General features: G+C 44.6%; 1 protein-coding gene and 1 long non-coding RNA gene across 8 annotated transcripts in view; one reads left to right on the plus strand and one right to left on the minus strand.

Annotated features, from left to right (window-relative positions):
• znf536 (zinc finger protein 536) overlaps nucleotides 1–25,252 on the minus strand; it is a 309,249-nt gene that overhangs the window by 88,544 nt on the left and 195,453 nt on the right. For 6 of the 7 annotated variants that reach the window (XM_055507612.1, XM_055507613.1, XM_055507610.1 and 3 more), the window contains one exon: nucleotides 5,936–8,220. In XM_055507612.1, the coding sequence (XP_055363587.1) occupies nucleotides 5,936–8,219 (2,284 nt within the window). In that variant the 5' untranslated portion in view covers nucleotide 8,220. Of the gene's footprint in view, nucleotides 1–5,935; nucleotides 8,221–11,235; nucleotides 11,452–25,252 lie in introns of those variants that run through there. The other variant, XM_055507615.1, reaches the window with a different exon arrangement.
• Nucleotides 19,523–22,686, plus strand: LOC129603923 (uncharacterized). Its single transcript, XR_008694305.1, has 2 exons — nucleotides 19,523–20,555; nucleotides 20,645–22,686. It is a non-coding gene; the product is annotated as an uncharacterized LOC129603923 (long non-coding RNA).

The following is a 25,252-nucleotide window of genomic DNA, read 5'->3' on the forward strand; positions in this document are numbered from 1 at the left end:
AAAGCGCCCCCCCCCCCCCCACACCCCGATTCTGCCCCGCTCCGGCTCCCGACGCCTTCCATCCAGCGCTGTCCATTTGCATTCCTCGCCCGAGAACCCTGTCTCATTTCACAGGAATCCCACATTGACGGAGTCGGACAGCTGTCACCAGCCAGAGAAAGGGAACTTGGCGTTCGCCCTCGTTCGGCCTCGCCCTCCCCCTCCGTCCCCCCTCCTCCCGCCCCCTGCTAAGCACACACATAAACAATTAAGAGGGAAGGAACTTCTTTGTTCCTTTCTGCAGCATAGTTTCACTTAACACTTGTGAATGAAGAGGAGCACAGGCGCCCGTTTAGCGTGAATCTGTACATTTACAGTATATTCACATGCTGAAAACAAACACTGTAGCGGATGTTGTGACTGCGGCGTTAATTTATGTCTGTCTTCCTTTTCTAAGACTTCTCCTCTGTTACTTATGAGTCTCTTCTGCTGCTTTTCTTCAAGTTGAGTTTCCCTGAGCTTCAAGAAAAAACAAACAAAAAAAAACCCCACACACAGTGAACCGAGATGCATTTGTGAGTCAACCTGCTCACTTTTAGCTGTGACACCAGAGCAGATAGCTTGTTGATGTACTAAGAATATTAATATGCAAACAGTCTACCTGACGGTGTAAGGCAGCCTTCTGTTATGGAAAGATAAATATTGTGTTTTAATTATAAAAACATAAAACAGAAATGAGGAAGACGGAAGATGCGTGTGTGCCGGCGTGTGTGCGAGATCACTGAGGAGGCTTGTTCCAGGAGAAAGGTAAGCCATGTTTTGGCAATGACTCGGAGTTGAAAAGAGTGGATGGCATAATGTGAAGGTGTTTACTGAGGAATGCGATGGCCTGTCATATCTGCCGTTCTCTCACTCCATTCCGTCTCTCCCTGCTGGATTGCCCGTGTCATTTTTTCATCACCTTCTTCCTCACTCTTTCAACAGTCCATTTTTTTTTTTCCTCCTTTCCATCCAAGCTTCATAACCAAGCGGGGGGAATCCTAACATGATCATTAAGACATAAAACGGGCTGATAAATGTTTCATAAGGACAAGACTGGCCACTGATAGCCACCCAGGAATAGCAGGGAGCAAACCGAGCCTCGCAGTCCTTGCCCTCGTTCAAACACACTCGTCTGAATACAATTGGAATTTTAAAATATCTAAAATGCCTGGGCTAATTCCCACCATGGGTAATATTTACAAATTGAGTCTGAGAGACAGGGGTAGGGGAGAGAACGAGAGGGGGAGAGAGCAAGAAAAGGAAGAAAGAAATCAAATGAACTGTGCAAGAAAAAAGAGAAAAGGAGAACAGAGAAATAAATTGCCCTTTTATATTGTGCAAGCGTGTACAAAAATACTAAGTCTGCATTTATCCGAGACATGTCAATCAGCGCCGCACACTGACAATTAGTGCATTTGAATAGAACTTTTATCATTTACCAGACACCAGAGTCCTGACCTACTGTACAAAAATACAGCTCGGGGAATGAATGTGCCTGTAACACAATGACTGTCTATTTAAGTTTGGTGACACATAAAACATACAGATATGACAGGCCAGACTCCTTCAAATGAGTGGGGGTAGAAAGCTCAGGTTTTGTAACCAGCGAGTTCTCTGATTATAGAGAATAGAAGAATGGGGGGTGGGGGTGGGGGGTCTGGGAGAAGAACGGATGTCAGTTACAAAGAGAAAGTAATTTATGCAGAGGAGAGAAATTAAAATAAATTAAAGATATGATTTTGCAATGTTTTAGTACACACAGTCTTACATGGATGGAGTATATAATAAAAGGAGTAGTAATAGTGTAAAAGTCAGGAGGTTCTGTGAACTTTTCATGGAAATCACAGACTGCAACAGGTGAACGTCACGTTTAACTTTATGCTTTCACCATATACAGTACGAGATAGTCAGGCATTTACTTACATTTGGTTTGGCACAGCCAGTGGGAGAGGGCAGGGCAGGGGCTCTCATGCCAGTTGTGCCCTGGTGCCACTATTATCCTCTTCTTGTTATTATAAGTCAGTAATTTGCAGCAGGTTTGGGTTTGTCACCATGCATAGTCATAGCAGCCTGGATCTTGTTCAACTCTACTCTATTCCTGTTTTAATGACACAGTAATTACACTGTAACACTTTGTCCGCATGTGTAATTACGCCCCCATTGTACCGTCGCAATTAGATGAATATCCATCCTTTATAACCTAAGGCGTCAAGTTGGCAAATCCAATTTCAATTTGTATGAAGCGAGCATTTCGCCCGCGTGTTTGAGCCGCGGTAAAGACCAGGGATATGCAGGCTAATCCTCACCGTGTTAAAATGCTGTTCCTCTTAAAAAAATGTAGACACGGGGGATTCTCGGGAGAGAGATAGAGGCGGCGAGAGCGAGACGGAGGGGATACAGTCTGATGTAGCCCGGAGCCAAGAGGTGGGAGTGGGGTTTAAGGGCTGTGGGAAGGTTTGTGGCCGTACATGTAAGGAGGCCTTCTGCCGTCGCAGGCCTTACATGCGTGCAGCAAAGCCTGTTTTATACATATTCGGCTGAGCATTGACTCCATTGTGGGGAGATATTATGATGGAAAATTGGCATTTTCAATGGTGGGTTATTTGCATGTGAGAGCTGGTAACAACAAAAAGGAAATAAAAAAAAAAAACAAAGCAGGTGTGAGAAGTCAAGCTGCACGTTTTGCACGGCACGTTGGATCTACCTGTTGCTGAATCTCGCTAACGCCACTACAGCGGCGCTTGTTTCCTCTCAAGCGCCTCTGAGCTGATCGTCGCAGGTAGAAATAACGACGAGGCGAAGTCAGTTCAAGGATAGTCAGACAAACAAACAAAAAAAAAAAAAAAGAAAAAAAGAAAGCAGTGATCGGCGCAAATGTAATTATTGCTTTGTTTCCTTTCTGAAGGAATAAAGGAATTGCATTGAATACGCAACACGCTCAAGGTCGGCCGCGGAGCCGTGTTGTAATAAAGAAGGTCTTTAAAGGACATCTCTGACAGGGCTGTTGTTTTTTCCCCGCACTCACTTCTCCCTTTTTTTTTCTCCCTTGCGTTGCTTTTAAACAAGTGCCGTCTCAAAGACAAAAGCAGCGGAGTTGACCTTCTTTCACAGTTGAGATGTTATTGTTGATTACTATAATTTAAGTTTAACTCCAAATTGCTGTGGGTGGGCGGTGGGGCAGAGGCTGCACAGGTGCACGCAGACACACAGGCGCAGACTTGGAGACGACTGGCAGCTCTGGTTCTTAAACGGGAGATATTAAGATAAAGACAGTGGTACAGTAGCCACATCCTGTTCCCTAAGACGCGACGTGCGTACGCGTACAGTGAGGCCTGCGCCCTCGCAGACACGCACACGCGTGCGCACACAGGCAACAAACATGCGTACGGATGGGGAAGCATGACACCTTTCTCCACGAGACTCAGACACGTTTTTTTTTTTTTTTTTTCTTCTTCTCTCTCACACATCAAAGCTTCTAATTTAAGAGTCCCTTGTCTGAAAATGTGAATCACAATGTGTAAGTTGTGAAGAGAGACGAGTTTCGCTACTTCAGATTAAAGCGCAGGAAGCCGCTCTTAACGTCTTATCGATTTGCTTGTCGCGACTCTCAATGTTCCAGTTTCCAGTAAAACTGCGCCGAGGTCTGTTCACGTTTTAATGCACGCTCAGTCTGTAGGTCCACCCTCCGGTTTTGTCATGTTTGTTGCAGGGTGACATCCTGTTTTGTAACAAAAAAAAAACCCTGCACAATAACTGTGGAGAAGAGCTTTTCAGACGCAACAGCGGCGGATGGAGAGTTTCACTAGTGTCTGAGAATATGCATGGAGACCACACGTTATCAAACTGCTATATAAAGACAGTAGCACAGGCTAAAGCAAGGCCTTGTACAAACCAACAGGCCTTTTATTGTTTCAGTGCGATGTTACGGCTGAGCTATTCATTTAGTCTGAGCTTACATCTCTGTCTTTAATCCCATCGTCCTCTTCCGAAGATAACTCCCCAGGGGCAAGATTTAACCACTCGAGTAAATCTAATGCATTTCTTTGAGCTTTGTAAGCATTTGATGGTAAATACTATTAATTTTTTGTCAATTATTATTTAAATTCATATTTTTTTCCATATATTGCACGCTCCTTGTTAATACAGTACTTTTGAAGTTGTTGCAACGCCACGAGCTATACCCATCAGATTCAAAGTGCGCTAGTCAAAAAGACAGACAGAGACAGAGAGAGATTTAGACAGAGCGAGAGAGAGGGGGGGGGGGGGGGGGGGGGGGGGGGGGAGAGACAGATGGAGAGAGAAACTTCCAGCATTAAAATTCAGAAGATAATTACATCCGCTACACCCCCACCCTGTTGAGAAAGTGTTATGTTTAATAGTCTCTATAAAGAAAATAGGTTTTTATCTCACTCTCATTTTCATTAATTCCTAATTGGGGTGGGGGGTTGTCTGTTATTATTTCTTAGATTAAAATAAACATAGCCTATCCCATGTTCAAACCCATCACACTACACGGGCATGATAAGGACTTCATGCCTCTGTGAATAAATAAACAATTTTGTCTCAACTGGTGGAATTAAGTTGCTTACAGCCTTAAGCTAAGCCACTCTGATTTATATTTATAATTATTTATATTTTTTTCTCAAAAGACTTAAAAGCACATCCTCGCTTCTGCAAATAAAGTTCACCGATTTTTTTTGACCTGCTTTATATGTATATCTTTAATTAGAGTCTTGTTTAGCTTAAACCGTCTGATTATCGCACAGTCATGACCTAATTACCGCGCACGCTTCTTAATGCCGGCACAGTGCCCTGAGGAACAAGTGAAAGTTACCTTTAAAAACTTGTGTAATCATTAGCAACGAGCCTCCCTTAATCCTGCTAAACATACACTTATCTAGCCCCGGCCGGCCTGTGTTTGCTGGGTGGAGAGGAGGGGAGGGGCCTGGTTGTCTCCAATGTGTTTATGAAAGACATTTATTAATCGCTGTGGTTAAAATGAGTTCATCCCAGCGCTCCCAATCTTTACTCATGCTCCTCGGGGATCGAGGCTGCTAACCTGCAAAACGTAAAGGCAACGGAGCTCTGAGTTGAGACATAACGCGACCACGTCAGGGGACAGTTGTTACTACTCTATGTCGAGTAGTTTTGTTTACATAAAACAGCTGCAGTTTTAACTCTATTTAGTAAGTTAAATGTTGTGTTTAACATCAGTGTATTACACACTCTGTCCTCTTAATATAATTGTATTTGTTTGTAAGGGGAATGAAGCCAATTAATCAGAGGGATGGGAGTTGAGGAGTGATTAAATGAATAATACTCTACCTGGATGGTATCAGTCTTGCACAAATTGGTGGTGTGCACCTTTTTCCTAGAGGGACTTTGTTGTTGTACAAAACGCTTTAAAATAGTATTCAAAGCATTGTACTGGATTCAAGTCGGGGAATGTTTTTGTCTAGTTGATAAAATACACTTGGATACTGTTCAGTGAGGTTGACTTCATTCAATGTCATTTGGAATGTTTGATCACTCACTGAAACACAATTTCCACAGTTAATCCTTATGCCAAGTTCAAGGTGCTTATCTGTCTCGTTTTCAATGCAAGGTTTCAAAAATAGCGAGTGGCGTGTCATTTTTAGAAGAAGGGGAAAAAAAGCTTTGTGGCTTCTTTTACAACAAAGCCTGTATGGCTGCTATACATCCTATCCACTGCTACAACTACAGCTTTTGTTCATGAGACTAATGATGTCCTTGTAATTTACCCTCCTCATCTTTAGGAAGTCTCTCGACATGGTGTGTGTTTTTAAGGTCATTCTTTATAATGTGGATCAATGACTTACTGCAAATTTATGTTTATTTGATAGATGAGCATTTTCTTTTGACCAAAGAATTGTTTTTGTGTGTGTTCTCCCACCTGAAGATGGCGAGGACGGGTGTGGGCTGTCATCCTGGACACTTCCGGTCTGGGAGTGGGCTCCTCCAGCTCCGCTCTCCTCTGTTACGTTGGATGAACCAGGAGTGGTAGAACGGCTAATGGACTGGGACTCGGGGTCACTCGCTGATCCACGGCGTTCGTCTAGACCTTGTTGCTGGAGTGCTTCCTCGATGCCTCTCCTGTCTTTGCCGTGGATGCGAGAGTGGACAATCATCTGGTGGTAGGTTCTGAAGACCCGGCCACAGTCAGGGCACTCTGAAGGCTTCTCCTTCAGGCCAGAGAGGCTGTAGTCAATGTTTGGGCTACCCAAGCCAGCCATGGCTCCAGGAACCTCGGCATTACCGTGGTGAGACATTAAGTCACGGTGGCTGTCAAAGCCTCTTCCATCCTCCTTCATGGATATCATTGCTCCAGTAGACGCCTTGGATCCCTGCAAGGCCTCTGACAGCTGCTTCTGCTTTGAACTATCATTTGAAGTAATCAATGGGTAGTCTTGTTTATCCTTTGAAAAGGAAGCCAAGGCCCCAGCTCCACCCATCTCATCTTCCTGCCCTGTAGGTATGTGGTGCTGCTGTGGGTCTTTAGGCATGAAAGCCCTGTCCATAGCCATACCACGAGCCATTATCTGCCAGGCTTGGTAGCTGTTGAGGGAGTCCATCTCTGCCACTTTTGCAGCTGCCTGAAGGCGCTCCATGCAGCTTGACTTGAGTGGTGGGACAAGGTTGAGACACCCTAGGAGAGAACGCTTCTCGTTTTCACCCAACCCGTGGCCCATGCCCCCGGCCACAGGCCCCAGTAGCTTTCCTAGCATCTCCTTTTCCTTCATGGCTATCCCTGCTTTAGCCAGGAGCTGGTGCTGCTCACTCAAACCCTGTTTGTCTGGTGAAAGGAAGCCTCCTTGAAGACAGGATATATAGCGTGAATAAAGGTTGGCATGAGCTTCTTGAGCCAGATTGCTCATGCTATTGAGGGCAGCCAGATCCTGCTCATTGGACTGAGGTGGCTTGCTCTTGATGGCCAGCTTGTTGAGATGCACCTTCATATGGTTCTTGAGGAACCAAGGTTCTTTGAACCGACGGCCACAGATTTGGCAGCAATGTTCAAATGAGTCTTTGTGCTTGCGCATGTGACCTTTGAGAAACCAAGCTTGGCTAAACACCTGGCCACAGACATCACAGCGAAATTCAGTAGCCATCTGCATGCCGCCGGAACCTGTACCACCCTGACCCTGTGTTGTCTCTGCTGTGATGTGAGCCTTTTCTACATGACTTATCAGCTCCTCTTCATGGGATGCAGCAAACTCGCACAGAGTGCATTTGTAGGGCTTGTGGAGTATGCGGATGTGGCGATCGAGCTCCTCGCGCTTCTTGAACTTTCCTTTGCAGAAGGTACAGCGAAAGCCTGTCGCTGGGTTCAGGGACTGTTCATCCTGGGTACCAATTGGTTTAGGTGAGGAAGAAGGCTGGGAAATTGTTTCTGGAGTGGCGAGGCCAGAGGAAGGGAGGAGGCCACAAGCAGAGCCCAGAGGCTGATGATGCGCATTGGAGCTGCTGTTGAGGCTTACATGGGGTGTTGGAGCTGGCTGAATGAGGCTGCCACTTCCTCTCATCTGTTTGTCTCTCAGAATGGCCCTTTCTTCTAGTTCATGCAGCAACCGATTCTCCTCTCTGACACGCCCGCGGCCCTTGCCAAGATTTCCAAGTTTATGGGTGCGAAGGTGAATCTTCAAATTGCCCTTTTGAGCCGCCCGATGGTCACAGTAGGGACACTTGAAAGGCTTTTCTCCTGTGTGTGTGCGCATGTGCAGTGACAGGATGCTATTAAAGCGGAAGCGCTTGCCACACAATGGACAGGGATACTTTCTATTCTTGCGGGCATCATCTTCAATATCATTCATTTGAGACATGATGCCAAGGTTCTGACCGTTAAGAAACTGCTGAAGGTCAACACGTCCGTTCAACCCACTTAGTGCTCCTGCGTCAATGTCTCGGTTGAGCTGATTGGCTAGCAGGGCCATCTGGCTGCTAATAGGTTGACTGGCCAGGGCTGGGTGGTGGGTCTTCTCATCCAAGGGTGTGGCTGCCTTTTCTTCGGGGATCTGTTGTGGGCGGTGTAGGTCAGGGAAGGCGTGTCCTAGCTGGGCAGTGAGCTGGTGAAGCTTTTGACTTATGGGGTAGCGGCCATTTAAGACTGCACTGCTCAGATGGGTATCAGCATCAGGTACCACTGATGACACACCAAGACACAAACTAGAGTCCTCCATCCTGTAAAACAAGACAAGAAGAAGAAAATTGTGTCACAAAAAATAGTAAGTCATTAAGATTAACTACATTACTCCTCACTTTAGCAGTGCAAGTGGTGACGCAACAGGTTCTTAAACTTGTCTTGTGCCTCGTAAGTTGTTTGTGCCTAACAAATACAACTCACTGCATCACCTGCCCCTCTGCTGGCTAAAATACTGAGCCCTATACTTTGTGAGTAACAACAACTAGGACAAAGTAGCTGTAGAGCTGTACTCAGCACCTTTACACTTCTGTTGCAACATCAGTGTTAATTAATGTGCACTGTCAGATAAAATAAATGACTAAACCTCTTTGTTTTTATAAAGGACAGCCTATTCAGTAGATGCTCTTGTGCTTTGTTTGGAAGAGTGGGGGCAAATGGAAGTTTTGAGTATGTTCTTTGCTTGACTGGTAAGTTATACTGAGAGCTGCTATACAGTAGGCTTCATGTTTGCGCTACAGATTCCAGAATGAATACGATGCTTGATTTAGAGAAACAACACCTGGGCTGTATCAGGCAGTACCTCGAATACTATGAAATGTATTGTCTTTGATGCACGGCATTGAGAGCTGCATGAATTGTCAGCACCAAGGGCTTGGAAAAAGCTGTAACTCCTTAGAACTTTTTTCGAAATGTAACACCATTTTGGATGGAATAATTACTCTGTAAACACACTGAGCAGTGTATAATTAAGCTACTTGTGCCCATCCTATCAGAATTCTTCCAATTACACGCCTTAATGAAACGAAGCAACGCCATTGTCGGGAAGCCACCGCAATACTACAATTATGATATTAACAATAGCACTTAAAACCAAGGGGTTACTCCAGTAAACACAACACTCTTATCTCGGTGCCATGACACTTGTCTTGGTGCAATATTCCATTAAAGAGCCACACTACATTTGATGTGAATCACTTTGCTCTCCGTCTGCTTCTTTTTGTGTCTGTCTTTTTCTTCTCTCTACCTAACCGGAGACTGGAGAAAACAGCGGATGACTGTTGAACGGGTTCCTAGCGTGTCCTAAGATGCTCTTGTGATACAGGCTTGAAAAGAGTCAAATAAAATAAGTTCCAGTGCGAGTTAAATAAGCAGGTCATCCGTTTTACCTGCTGCATAACAATGCAGAAACATTGCTGTAATGTTACTGTAATTTCCATATGAATAACATTAACTACATAATATACACATTTTTAAAAACAGGGACAGCAGCAGTTCTCATGTGGGTGCAGCTGCTGAGGTATCAACATCTACAGTATCTCCGCACTTCCTCTGGCTGCTGGCAGGGGCCAGACCCTCTGAAACAATAACCACCGTTCTGCTTTGGTCAACAAAAATATTGTATAATATCTCATTACGCTGATTAGTACGCTGCCTGGTAACAGTAGTGGCAACTGTGCGAGCAAAGTACGATCATAATCATCAAAACATGCCTTAATTGAGAGGCAGTGTAAAGCTCTGGCATTAGGTGAGTTGACTTTTTAAGGGAAGTGTTGTTGTTTCAGGGTGTCACTAATGGGTGCACGCTATGTGAAATGGAGCACACCTACATGGAATATGTGCACATATGTTCAGTTTACACTTTACAGGCATGGGGGGCAACTACAGTAAGGCTGTCACACTCTGCCCTTCTATGTCTGTCCCTTCACCTACAGTGCTCTAAAGCATAAAGGACTCTATATTCTTCCTGACTCATTTGTTTTCTCGTCCATTTGAACCTCTCCCTCTCTCTCCTCTCCCCTCACGCCAGCCTGTAGGAGGTTAGTAGACATAAGGGCCGCCTGTTCTTTTAGCCAGTGGCCTCTTCAACCCACTGTTGACGGTGGATTCTTATCTCGTGGACATGAATTAGAGACTGTGACCAGCTTCCACTTGTGCTTAAAAGAATGTGACACTTGTGGGTTGCCCTTTGAATTCCCCTTATTTCTCCCCACACATATCATAAAGCAGTTCTACTGAATTCATCAGGAGCATAATGGCCACGCTATGCTCGGCAGGCCTATGTTATATGTGGCTGTCAGAGCCTACTAAAATTTACAACAGATCTTAAGATTGTGTTCTCAAGTGACTTGAATAATGCGGGGGCAAAAAACTTGAATAATGCTGAATGCATTTTAAAAGCTTCATCATAAAAACTTTATACTTTAATGAAAAAAAGATATGAATGCTATAGGTTATATGTGTACATTTATTAGGAGAACAGTATTAAGAAAGACTCGCTGGGAAAGATGAAACTGTGTTAGACGGTTTAAAATAACTAAGCTTTTAAATTGTATTTATGTGACACCCCAGCCTCCATCACCAGACATGCTTATATCGGCGGAGACCTTATTTGAATGGGCCCTTTTTACAGAGGCGGGTGCCTTTTGGAATAGAAATCTGTGATTTAAACTAGGCTGATGAGCTGTTGCTCATTTGTGGAGATAGCAGCTTGCCCTTTTCTTCAATTTGATTTCCGCCTTTATCTTTAACATATAACAAAGGCAGATAGACAATGGAATAATGTGAAATGAACTGACGAATCCAGTTTGTGTTTTTTATAAACGTATCCTGGCTGACGAGCGTATGCAAATGAGGCACATTAATATGCTCGCCTTGCTCCCGAGTCATTTTATATTTTTTCCCCTGATTAAAAAGGACATTTCTTATGTGACATCCCCCCTCTGCTCGTATCAACACACACATGCAAGGGAATTTGAGGGTGGTGCAGAAGCAGGAGCGCATACACACGGGCAACAACACGCAGTCAAACACAAGCCTTTGACTAAAGACAACAATTCAGTATGCGAATGCCCTCTAAAAGACATGATGAGAATGCTGCAACTCACCAAACCGCTATCAAATGACTGCTCACAGAAATCAACAGCCTGTTTGTTTGACACCCTCCTCGCTCTTTGTTAGAACCCCTCCTTCAATATGTGCTGAAAACAAGCTAAACATTAAAGTAACAGGAATACACCTTTAAAAAGACAAAGACTCAGCTTTGTCACTCTTACCAGTTGTGTTAAAGGCAGATCTGGGGTCACTCTGTCCCTGTTACGTCTCGCTGTCTGTGCCATGGCTGTGCAGCCGTTGCAGACGTCTTTCAGAACAACACATCCACTCTGTAGACTGTTACAGTATCTATCTGCCGTTATTCTAACCTGTATAACCTTATCATTTCCTGGCATGTACAGCATTGCTGCCTCATTAAAACTATTGGCTCCTCTGATACCTCGAAAACCACAAAGACTTCCTTTAGCATTTTCTCACGACAGTTCAGTTGTTGTCTTTATAGTTTGAGGTTTATTATTCAGTAAAGCACCACGTGCAGCTGTAAACACAGTCAAATCCATGGCACGCACACACAGACGCAGAAACAGATTTCGCTCAGTTTCTCTTAATGCATTTTGCGTCTCTGCTTTTTTTTTCTCGCCGTGCCTCAGCTTAATTATAAGTGGTGTCTGTAGCACAATGGAAGTGTATTTCAGTCAGCATTAATATGTGCTCAGTTAATTTCTGTCTTATCAATAGTAGCATGCATCATAAATGCATAAGGGATTTAATATATATGTGCTCCTCTCGCATTGTAGCCATATCAATTATTGAAATAAATGAAAGGTTGTTTCGATATTTAAAAATGAACAATTTCCTACGCAAATTCTGGCAGAATTTTGCAGGTCTGAGTTCTGTCATAAAAGTTTCCTCTGACATTTAAGACAAGATGTAGGGAAACTAAAAGGATCGAAAAACCATTAGTTGGACTTTACTTTGTTATTTTGGCATGTATCGACACGAAAAGCCATCGACTAATCACAATGCAATACCTCATTAAGTCCTAATGAACAAACTCATTGCGTTAAACAAATCAATCATTATTAACAATGTGCTGAATTCCATCATATTTGCACCAAATCATTAATGAGACGACTGGGCTGCAGCTACAGCAGTTTGATGTTGAAGGGACAATGTGGCTATTTACCATATGTTGCATGTACTGAGAGAGTTGGGATGCGAAGCATTTAGCGGGTGCACAAGCAGCGGGAGCTGTTTGGAGCCATTCAAAAGCTGTAAATATGTTTTGAAAGTACAAACAGAGCTTCCTCGTCGATTTTTAACAAGATCAATTACACCTTGGTAAAAGTTGGTTGAGTTGGATTTAATGCCTCGGCGAGAAGAACAGAACACGTAAGACTTTCTCTCTGGCTTGTGTTTTGTTCTGTTGCAGGTGGTCTTTGAAAGGCGTCTAATTAATCCAATAAAAAAGCGGCCCTTTTTTTTCCTTCTTCTTCTTCTCTTTCTATTTCTAACTCTCCCTTTCTGTCTCTCGCTCTTTGACTTCGCTGCATTATTACTTTCTGTAATGAGGCAAAAAACACTCCGAAACTGCACATGGAAGATAGTCACACAGCCGCTGCCAGATTCAATCCTGACTCCATCTCATGCCTGGAGCCTCTTGATCAAAACTCATAAGGCCTTTTTTTTTCGCTATCAAGAAAGATGTGAAGCTTGAAGAATTGATTGTTCTATTTTTAAAAAGCTGAGTTGCGGATGTGGCCGAGATCAGTATTTACAACAAACAACAACCAGCATCAGTGTGATGGGACCAAAAAGAGGCATAATGTGGCGCCTGAACATAAAACATCTGACAACGTAAAGCTTGGGAATAATATTGGATTAACACAGGCCTCCACTGTAATGCAGAAAAAAATAACAACAAGGGAGTAAGGACTTGATGAGAGTGCGGACTCAATAGATAAGTGGCAAATATGAATGAACAGGAGCCTGTGCCTCTCCCTCTTTCTCTCAAACAATATGTCTTTGAGGGCTGTTTAAGAGGTCCTGTCAACAGGTAGTTCAACTTTCAGCTCATCCCCGCTGATCAGTGGGAGCCCTCCTGACAGCGAGAAAAGAAAGACACCGGGAGGGAGCGCGAGGGAGAGAAAGAAAAATGTTTTCGGTCTTTTTATCCGTCCGTCGCTCTGACAGCCTTGCAGGGGATGCCATGGGAGGAAGATCAATGCGGGACAAGCGGATTCCCACAGTTCATTGTTCCGGGCCAGCCAAATCATCTTCCCAAGACAGCCGGGAGCTCAAAGCTTCCCTTTATGATAACCATCCCTGGTATTATTCCCACTATGATGATGATGACCTGCAGATGTCTCTGTCTCCGTGTGTGCGTGCGTGCGTGCGTGCGTGTGCGAACACCTCTCCCCTCCCGAGCGCGCTACAATAGCGGCCACAGTGGCGTGGACGGACCCCTGCAGCAGCGAATAAAGCCGAGCGACGAGCGCGGGATTAATAGTGCCAAATATTTGTTAAGCAGTCTCTTGTTTAGTGAAGTACAGTGACAGGAGCCGAAGCCGGAGAATAAATAAAAATTATACTAAGTGACATGATAATGATAGTGAGTGTGCATCAATGCTTCAGTTTAATACTGCAGCGACTGCAGTTAGTTCTTTTTTTTAGTCGTGTCTGTCCATGAAGTCATTGTGTATAAAACAGAATTACTGCCAATAATATATCTTTATTCTTGACTAAAGGTTTATACCAGTGAATGCTGAGTTCAGCTCAGTTCAGGTTAAATGCATGTAGTCTCTCTCAGTGGCGTCAGCCTTTAAAATTGCCTGAGTCCAGTACGGATGCTAATCACAAGGACTGGGCCCAGCAGGCTCAAGGCCCAGACGTACAAAGAGGTGTAATAAACAACAAAGCAGAAAGTAACTAGCGTAAAAAATTAACACAACCGACTGCAGGATGGTTCCCTTCTTCATTTACTTGTTCTGTTTTTTGCTTTTGTTGTTTTATTTTTATGACTTTTACTTGAAAAACGGCCTCGCAGATCAGCTTGCTGCTCCACTCAGACAGCGACCCTGGTACATACACGTGTAGCTCCGCTCCGCTCTTTGTGCGCTGACTTAACGCTTCTTCCTGTCCAACCAGTCAGAAAAGCAGGACACAAAGCTTTGTGTACTGTATGTGTGTGTTAGACAACAAACATGGCACTGTGGAGCCCTCACGCATGGTTAGGCCGCGGGAGGAAAGAGGCCAGAGGCACAATGGCCGCAGTGTATCTGCCGCGTCTTACGTCAGCGGTCGCCCTCCGTGCTGCATGTCACTGCTGCAAGCACACACACGCATGCACGCACGCATACACACACACACACAGACATGCACACACGCACGCAAACACACACACACACACACACACACACACACACACACACACACACACACACACACACACACACACAGACATGCACACATGCACGCAAACACACACACACACACACACACACAGGAGTTTGTAGGTCACGTTATGGGCGACACTGCCTGCGTGGACTCGGATTCAAACCCGAGACCGAAACAAAGTGGAGCCGAGTCGCACTCTCTTTCTCAGGTGGCGGCGAGAACGAGACAAACAGAGAGGAAGCGATAGTAGCTGAATGTCAGTGCGGCCTAAATAACAGAATATCAGAAATAATTGCTGTTTTCTTCCGCACATGCTGGGCGCATTCTGGTGGAGTTTTGCATAATGACTACAGTTGAGGCGGGGTGGTGGTGGAGGTAATAGTGGGTGGGTGTGTGGCGGCGGTGGAGGTGGTGGCAAAGGGAGGGGTTGTTGTGACAGGTGCTAAAATCAAACTAGGAAGGCAAGAGAGACAAAGGTTCAATTTACTAACAGGAGACTTTAATTGTTACACAGCTAATTAAGAGAAGAAGGATCTTTTTTGCACTCTCGACTATTTACCGAGCGCTGTGTGTGCATACATCGCAGGGTAAATTGTGCCTTCAAGCCAAGCGAGCCTATAGTAAAGCCCTGTGTGTGCGTGTGTGTGTGTGTGTGTGTGTGTGTGTGTGTGTTTAGAGAAAGGATGGGGTGCTACCTCAACATACAACATATCTTTTCACGGCTTCCTCTGCTGCTGGGAGTTTGGGACTTCCTCTTTCTTTTTTCAACTAAAACAAAAGTCTATGGCTAATTAGCAACACTCATTACAGGAAGCGAGTCAGGTAATTATTTTACATCATGCCGCCGATAATTGAATGATTCTTCAATGTCTGGATGTCTGTTTGAAAGTATCTGTTTCTCTCTTCCCCACTACCAGCGCCACCTCCCTTAATCCTTCTTTCTGTGTCTTTGAGGGAGATAAGAGAGACGCTGGATCCAGGTACCGCTGCCATATGCTCTTGAATGAAAAAGCTCTTCTGTCGAAGCAAATGGGATTTTTAAATATTGAAACTGCCGCATGTCTTTTTAATATGACCGTGTTAAATCTCTCTTTATTCCATCACTTTGATAAACTCCCCTCTTTCCGTCTCTCTCACTTTTTCTCCATCTTTCATTCATTTCTTTCTTTTTCTTGTTAATCTGAAGAGTTTGAAGGGAACTTTGGGTCTCTGAGAAGTAGTTTAAACTTATTATGTAACCGTGGTGTGTCTTCTTTTCTTTAAGCAGCACACTTCCTGTTTAAGAAAGCAAACTAATCTTATCAAAGCCATCAGGAAACGGAGACTTGAGTGGAAATGCTTGTGATTCTCTGCATATGTTACAATATCTCTTAGTGGCCTCACAACCGCTATTGTTCTCGCAAGCGGTTGGCGTGACTGCAGAAGAAAAGAAAGTAAGTAACAAAAAAACAAACTGGCACTTTTTGTACTCTCACTTCACAGTCACATATGTACAGCAAGCTAATGTGGCACTTAATATAAAAGGAAGAGAGTGAGTGCATTATCTACTTTAAGGCCAGGGTGTATTTATTACAGACTAATTGTAGGAGAGGAAGTGCTTTAGAGGGTGTGCTCTCAGGAGAGAGGGCGTAGGGCCTCGGGGACATAAGAGAGCATGTTTATCTATCAGACTTTATCAGAAAAACACTGTGGTGGCTGCTCTTAAGATCAGAGATGGATCTTGGGAGGGGGTGAAGGGGGATTAAAAGGTTTACGGGATGAAATAAAAGCAATAATAGATGATAAAGAGGAAAAAAACTGAGGGAAGGAAAAGACGTGTCAGCAGAGAACGATTGCGTTGATGCCAGCAACTCAGCGAACGGCGGCCGTGATTAAAGCGGGAAGGGGGGAAAGTTGGTGAATCCTCAGAGGAGCGCCGTTTTCTAAAGGCCCGCGCTGTGAACCGGACTCCAAAACGCACGCACACACACACACGCACGCACACACGCAAAACAGCCCAAGTGTGTGTCACCGCGTGAGGCAGAATTGGACTGGAATTACATTTAATGATGGTTCACAGCAAATGAAGCAGTCTAAAGTTAATGAAGCGTTGTAAAGTCTCTGAATGTACTCCGTGTCCCAGGATTCCTTGCGTCTGTCTGCATCAAAGCTTCAATTCACCAAAGGCTGCAGGACGCACGCGTGTGTGTGATGCGCTAGGTTCAGTGGATGATTGAAATGACCTCACTGTGGTGCAATGCGCTGTACATGTCCTGTTGGACACCTTGGAGTCTACTCACTTACAAGCTAATCACTCAGAACGCCCTTAAAAAAAATAAAGCATTTTGTTTTTTGTTTTAATTAGACGTTTCAACATGTAAATATTGCAGGCACGACTTTTTATGCCTTCCTCAGGTGTCAATATAAAGAAGAAATCCGGAGTAACTCAGCTGTGGCCTTTAAGGCACAACTGCTGTCATTAGCGTCTAAGTGGCTACTGAGGGTAAGTTGGACTTCAAAACTTCTATTGTTTATGATAGAAATGTCTTGACATTTACAGGAGCATTATGGAAATGTCTGACACCGGTGGTCTGGACGAGACGAGCTCAGTGGATGAATGCTAACTGCCTGCAACTTGATGGAGCGCTAGAGGGACGGCATCGGTTTCCCACAAATCTCCCCCTCACGCACACTCACACACACACACACACACACACACACACACACACACACACACACACACACACACAATGTGCCGCGCGTGTCCTCCATGAGTTCCAGAGCAACCTCAGGGTGTTGGTTCTGGGCTGTGGTGGGACAGGGGGGCGTGGGTGGTTATAATCTACTGTGCCCTCTGCCATCTTCCATCACCACAAAACACGTCTTTCTTTCTGCCTCACCTCCCTGGCAACCTCCACACCCCCCCCCCCCTTCCCTCCTCCCTCCACAACCCCACCACTACTTCTCCCATCCCTCTCCATATTTTCTCCCCCTGCATCTGATTAAGTTAACAATGTGGTGTTATTTGCATGCTGATTTCGCAGACCCCCACCCCGCCCCGCACCACCACCGGCTCTCTCTCTCTCTCTTTCTCTCTCTCCGTCTTCCTCTCTCTGCCTCTGTCTCTCTCTTTCTTTCTCCTCAATTCTCTGACAAACAAGAGAGGCAGGATCAGAGTAATGTGATAGCACAGCAGCCAGCCAACGCAATCTGCCTCAAAGACCAGGTGTTCGCAATCCACCTCCCTCTTAATTCCTGCCCCCATCATTTCTCTTGTTTTTATTCCCCTTATTCTTCTCTTTTCTGCCCTCCCCTAGTTTCTCCTTCTTCTTCGTCTCCTCTCATCTATCCCTGGTGTGTTTATAAGGTTGTATTATAATCAAATCTGGAGCGAGGGAGGCCTGTCTTTTTTTATTAATTATAGGTCGCAGCTGATGTGAATGTATTCCGAAAGCATCTTCAAAATAGGTCGGCGGTACAGTTTGCTATTCTTATCACATTTAAATGTCAACACGGTGCAAAGCCCTACAAATTAGTTCAGGCAGGCTTCAACCCCCATTTAACATTTAAAGCGCTATTCTGTAGGGCTCAAAGAGCGATTTAAATCAGTTTACACACACACACACACACACACACACACACACACACACACACACACACACCTATGTATTTATATATATATATATATATATATATATATATATATATATACAAAGATAGCACTTTGTCTTTCAAACTTCTCATTTCAACACAGACATTTAACTGCCAACCTTTGCCTGAGAGATTTCAGCGGTTGGTGGGGTGGGGACGAGGGGCTGAAGGATGAGAGAACAAAAAACAGATATAAAGCAACAGAAACAATGCATTAGCTTTTATGAATAATACATTTGCCCTGTCGTTCCATGCAGAAGAAGATCCAGGTTTTCAAGCATCTCTGCATAAATTCACTGTCCGAATGAATGAATCCAAACGGGGGGACATGTTCTTGAGCTCTCGCCTATCACTGGTAAATAAAAACAATGATTTGAAACACATCTGTTCATAGGCAGTGCCAACTAACCCCTATAGAGCAGCGCGAGACAATGGCAGCCCGGCGCTGTTGTTCTACATACCGGTGGCTGGGCATACAAAACAGAGTTTACCCGTCTTACAGACACTCACACACTGAGATCTATTGATACAAACAAACACGATCAACAAATATGTCGCCACCACATGCAATCCAACATAAAACAGTCAGCATTAGTATCCTAGTCAAAAAGACAACTGCATTATCTTTCTTTCAATAGGAAATCTGAGATGGCTTGCAGTGAATTAAAAGCTTTATCCACCGGACGTGACGGCAGGACGTAATTAGAGGAAAGCGATATTAGCAAAGTTAGGAACCATGGCCTGGATTCCACACACATCCCAACTACTCGAAAAGCCACATTTAACATATTCAAATGAAAACTTAAAACACTTGTTTGATGTATCAGAATTATGATTAATGAAAGGAGATGACCATATTGTGAGGATTCGATATACTGTAGTTCCCAGTGAAAATATGATGCTCCACTAGACTAGGCAACGTAACTGGAAACATGTGTTATGGCTCTTTTACACCAACGCCGTCAGACTATGTGGAAATGTGAAAGTTATGAAAATGCTTGTGAGCACACGTACTTATGTTTTAACTCAATGCTTAATCCAGGAACTTTAACCTATCGTGCGAAAGGAAAATAGTCTGTGTCATCACCATCGGCATGTGTCGAAGAAACAACAATGCACTGCGATCAAAACCACTTCCTTCAGAGAACGCTTTTGACCTCACTTGTCTTATATTTAAAAAAAGGGAGAGAAAAAAAAAAGCGTGTGAAGTGTTCGCTTTTGCACGACACAAAGTGCGAGCCCTCGAGTCAGATGGGCGCGACGGAGGAGCGGGGGCCGATTCTCAGGCTTAAGGAGAAGTGGGCCCCGTCGAGCTGCTTCACGGCCCGGAGAGGCAAGCCTGCAGACCTACTGTACACACACACACACACACGCACACACGCACACGCACACGCACACGCACACACACACACACACACACACACACACACACACACACACACACACACACACACACACACACACACACACACACAAACACACACACACACCAAACACAACCCCAGGGCAACAGGCTTGTCTGGAGACTTGCTTTGCACCGTCGCACTGCTGACCCCACTTGTTCTGATGACTGTGTGGATGTCTGGGAGGAACCAGCTCCAGCACACAAGGCAAAAAAAAAAAAAAGGATGATTGGGATGAGGCTCGCAGAAAAAAAAGTCCCTGGAAGAACACGCTTGAAAATTTAAGAAGCCTAAATGGAAGTCTACAACGCTAATAAACTCCCTTATTGAGTGAAGTCCATTTCGGTTATGTGTTAGTTAGTCTATCGTTACACTATATACACATTAGTATATATTAGGTAGCCTAATATCAGAACAAGAGCCAGTGTAGGGGTCACAGAGAGACTCCAGGATCAGCTTACAGTTGCCCTATTACATCAGCATAAGTAACTGAATCCAAAGCGCTAACTAGCTTATGAGAGACCCAATCCCTCTGACTGGCTTCCCTCTACTGTACCTCTAGGCCTGGCTATGACTCTTTCCCATCCAGCTCAAAGCACAGTGCTCTATGGGTGTGCCTAATGTGGACTCACTGAAATGTCAAAGCATTATATATCCTTTTACGCACAGAGTGGCCCCTAAGGGTTTAATTGACTATGCTGTAAAGTGAGTTTGAGAGCCGCGAGAGAGTGAGATGAAGATGAATATGTTTCATTAGAGGGCAAACAGAGCCTGATGGCTAGGATTGGCATTGAGAGAGGAGGAAGAGTCGAACTCGGAAGAAAAACACATTTACCCATTCACGGTCGGCGATGAAAAGTACAGGCGCGGCCGTCCACTCCCCGTCTAACTCACCGGTCCGATTCATATTTAACACGTGCTCTTTTCACCTCTTCCCCGTTTCTTCTCTCCAGGCAACCCTCTGTCTTTCTCTGAATCAAACAAGGTGGGAACGAGCTTCCGGCGCCTGCCTGGCAACTTCAAATACCCATCAAAGAACAGAGGGAGGAGAGGGGGCACCGCTGCTGTCCCGCGGCCTTCGTTTACCAATTACTCTGAGTGGCTGCTGACAGGTGGGTTGTCACCGTGTCTGCTTAGCCACCCGACTCCCCGCGTCCCCCCCTTCAGCATCCCCATCATCTCCTATCCTGCTCTGTTACAGTCGACCATGTGGTGCTCAGAGGAAGTGTCTTGCACCTCCGAGCCTGAAGGAGACGGGAGAAAGGAAGCGTAGAGAAGACACGGAGGAAGACGGAGGAGGACTCATCTTCAAGACAAAGGCTTTGATTCCAACGGGGAGAAATCTACAGGTTTTACAGAACCTCGGAGTGACAGAGATTAAACTAATTCAGTAATTATTCATAGAGCATTTTATTTGATTGTTTCTGGGCAAAACTAAACTTAACAACTTTCAAATTTTGCTAAAGAAGCTGTCAACTTGGTCTATCCAAAAAGCCCCACTGCGCCGATCAGTCTGGAAGTGATTTCAAAGCTATTTGAAGGCCAAGGACTCCGAAGATCCACAGTGAGAGACAAAAACTACAAATTGCAGAGACTTGAACAATAGTGATCCTTCCTTGTGGCAGAACATCAAAGCACAACTGTGGCTCGTCTCAAGTAAGAAATCCAAGGAAAACTTCCAAGGAACTGCAGCCATCTTTGTTCTCAACAAAGGTCAGCTATTATGACGACGGGCTCGCGAACGCAGCATCGGGGGAGAGAGTGTCGAGACAGACGTTATTTGGAACATCTGTGTAAAATCTTAAACGTTTTAGGGGAGAACGTTCCTTTGACTGATGAGACAAACCTCGGACTGTTTGGAGGACTGGACTCCAGTAACACCAGCCATAAACACAGAATTCCAGCAGAAGATCAGTCACAGAGGTGGGAGTGTGATGTTGTGGGGAGGACACTGGACACTGGAGGACAAAGACGCTGTCATTGAGTGAAACCTGAAGGTTTTTTTTAAAATTGAAGCTGTACAGTTCTGGCTTCCTCACTATGCGTCTTTCCCATGGATTATCCCTCTTCAAACACCACGAGGCCTGAAGCCCCCTACCCGTTCCTCCTCTGTCAAGCCGTCTCAGAAACCCAGCCAGCCAACGAACACAACCGAGACAAAACACAACCATAATGGCTCATTAAAGGGAATGGAGCCGACTTGGGCAAACAAAGCAGCCTTCACTGGGCTGTCACCAAAACTCCTGCGATGGTACGTCCAAACTCACGCTGGTGACAAGGAGGCGCAAATGTCTCCCGCCCACTGAAACTCACGGCAGTTTGGAGTGTTTTGACTACGCGCAACGTGTCTCTATTTGTTCTGTGACAAATCTAATGTGTGCACAGCGGAGTGACAGACCACGGTGCTCCAGAGAGGAGAGGAGTGTGTGTGTGTGTGTGTGTGTGTGTGTGTGTGTGTGTGTGTGTGTTCGTCTTTCTTAGAGGGGATGTGTAATTCAAAAGGTATGACTCAAGCATATGATTCACATTTCACACTTTCATACACATTGAACCATTCAGTGACCCTCGCATTAAACCAACTGTATTCATTACATTTCTTGATATCGTTGTACTTACTGGTAAACAAGTGTTTTCCAGATGTTTTGTGAATAACAGCTCATTTTCTTTACTATGCTCAGCTTAAAGAGACAATAGCAGTCGAAACTCAGCAGAACGGTTACAGTGGGTCTGTCCTCTGCGTCGCACTCTCTCCATGCTGTTCGACTTGTTTCTCCCAGTTTTTTTTTTTTTTTTTTAACTGAAGCTCGTGTGTACAGCTAATCCCATAGGCCACCACTGACCCAGCACCTACTGCAGGGAAAGAACAGTCATATCTGCTTAGCGATCCCCCAGTAATTAAGGAAGGCCCGCACCATGCCTAAACCTCTCCCTGACACAGTGTTGTGTCTGCGCAGCATGGAGACAAAGAGTTATAAGAGGCTTAAGGCTCATGTACCTGCCACCTGTGCCTGTGTGTGTGCGTGCGTGTGTGTGTTTCAAATAAAAGGCAGACAGAAGATTCAGAAACTGATCAGAAAAGTAGAATTAACCACCTTTACTGTTTCTTAATTACCACAAAGTCTACCTCAGCACTATAAATACCCTCTGACACCCAAGGGACTCTGAAAAATCCAATTCCAACACACACACACACACACACACACAAACACACACACACACACACACACACACACACACACAGAATGACCAAAAACTGAACCTAACACTCCTCAGAAACTGGGCCAAACCATACGTCCTTCAGCATATTTTGGGATCAGACTAATTCATTCTGATGACATCTTCAAAAAAAAAGGCAGCTACAAAAAAGAGGGAGTGAAATTAAGAGACGGCAGGAACAGAAGCAGCGGAGTAAAATGACCAGAGGAAGAACAGACATGTATGAGTGGGGCGGGTTCCGGCACAGTAAACTAGCATCCAGGGCAACAATGCAGGAAGAACAGATTTTCTTTTTCACAGGAATAAATGATCTGTAATTAGGACTCACATCACTAAAATCAACTTCTGAGATATAGACTTTATTTCATTTCTTATATCCATTTGTGTGAGTTCTGGTTTGTATGGACTCCCAGGATGGCAGGAGTTAAAAGGCAGAACAAAAAGGAGACAGAATAGGGGATGGACGGGCTTTAGGAGAGGCAAGACATCATAAAGCAAATAATGAAAACACAAGTGTTCACTAAACTCGCACTTCTCTTCATGCGGCACAGACAAAACAATTCCGGTTGTCGCTATATTATACAAAAATGGTGTCTTTAATGGATCTGGCATCATGTAAACTGGGCTATAGAACAGCCTGGTGTGGCTGAGACAGACAGCAGATAGAAGCATTACAACACGTTTAAATAAAGATGTTTAAACTAAAGGGTTTAGTGGATATTTACTAGTGTCATTGTAAGAAAGACCCCTGTTCAAACTACCTGCCAGAGCATCAGCACGTCCACCGTCCTGGTCCGGAAGTACCCACGATCCATGCAATGCTGTGAGGTGATCAGCTGAACTCGTGCTCTTAAAATACACTTCTACGCAAGTGACAGCAAGTAGAACATTTCGCTGGTGGAAACAAATTAAGTTGCTCAAGTACTGCACTTAAAACACCACACCAGTGGTTTTGCACAGTAAGCCCAGTTAATCCTATGTGTCTGAGAAGCCGTGCGGTTATTTCCAAATGCTTTTGCCTCAAATCACAGAGACTTAAATCTTGCTCAGTAAAGCTAATGTTTGCGAATAAAACACCCGTCGCCGCTCAAATGTGCTAAATTCACTTAATTGTGGACTCCTCCGTCCTGGAGTCCGTGCGCTTTGAAGGGAAGGTGTAACAACAGAACTTAAGGTCCAGTTGTATTGAACAAACTATAAAAATATCGCTGAGTTCACGGTTGAAGACTGTAAAGTGGCACAAAAACGCGTCGATACTTAATTAAACTGTGGAAAACAATCCTGTAATATCGCATCTTTAACATCCGGCTCTAAAAACCTACATAATGACTATTTACTCGCTTTGGCTGCACAAACCCCCCAAACAGTGTTTTTAATCCACTAGGTGGATTTGAAATACTGTAGAGGCTCATATTGTGTCTAATTCAGTCTACTGCAATCTGAAGTCAGTGCCAATATGTCAGAAAACATAACATAATTGTCTTTCGGTTGACGAGAACTAAAAATACGCAGACAATGGGTTTGAGATGAGCAGAAGCAAAAGAGAAGGAGAAAATGTTTTGTCCTTGAGCCGTGTTTTCGCTCCACTTTCCCACCCCACGCCAGTGACTGCAGAATAAACGGATATGTGAATTAAACCCCATTGTTTTAAGAGAGATCCGCGGCTAAATTTAGGCGGCGCTCTTGTTCTCCGCTCAATGCAAAAGAATGCGCCAGTTATGTTATGTTTGCTTGTTTGGTTTCTCCTCTCCTCCGTTATCCCTCGCCGTCATCTCGGGCTACATACGTCGCGCGTCGTGTGAACAAGCGGAGGATCGGCGCGCGTGTCGGGGAGAAAGGGAAGGGAAGGCGCGCACGCACGGGCGTATAGTTCAGCCATGCGAATTTTGCAATTAGAAAAGACACAAAAATAATTATTCTGCAGAGCAGTCAGTCAACATATCCTGAGTCGATGATGCACGGATCACATGTTTAATAAAAAAGGTTAATCAGTTGTTAATCAGAGGATTAATAACTTGTTATTTTCTTTACAAAACCATTAATATTATGCCATAAATATTTAATGTTGATAGGTCTTTTTGTATGTGTGTGTGTATGTGTGTGTAGTAGGAGTGACAGTGTGGGGGTGGGGTAATATGTGCTTGGTGATGCAGGGCAGAGTGAGCAATATCCAGGCATCAATGTGCATTAATCATGCTTTGGTGAAGACAAATAAATTCATTCATGTTTATTAATACAACCTTGGAGAAAACAATACTCTTTACATTATTCACTGAGTTATTAATAAAGGATTTATGAACAGGAGGACCACAGGACAGAGACTGGAGATCATGGAGAGAAGAGAGGCGCGCACACACACGCACACACACACACACACACACACACACTGGAAGAAAGAAGAAGAAGGAGAGCAGAGGATGGAGGTCAGAGTCTCAAAGCCGGGAGCAAAAGTTCATTAATGTTTCCATATGTGTGTGTGCGTGTGTGTGTGTGTGTGTGTGTGTGTGTGTGTGTGTGTGTGTGTGTGTGTGTGTGTGTCTGCAGGTGAGTGCAACAGAGTGGGAGCAGCCCGCCGCTGGAAAGCTGGGGGTTA

Source organism: Betta splendens, chromosome 3 (genome assembly GCF_900634795.4).
Source record: "Betta splendens chromosome 3, fBetSpl5.4, whole genome shotgun sequence".
In the NCBI taxonomy this organism is placed as follows: domain Eukaryota; kingdom Metazoa; phylum Chordata; class Actinopteri; order Anabantiformes; family Osphronemidae; genus Betta; species Betta splendens.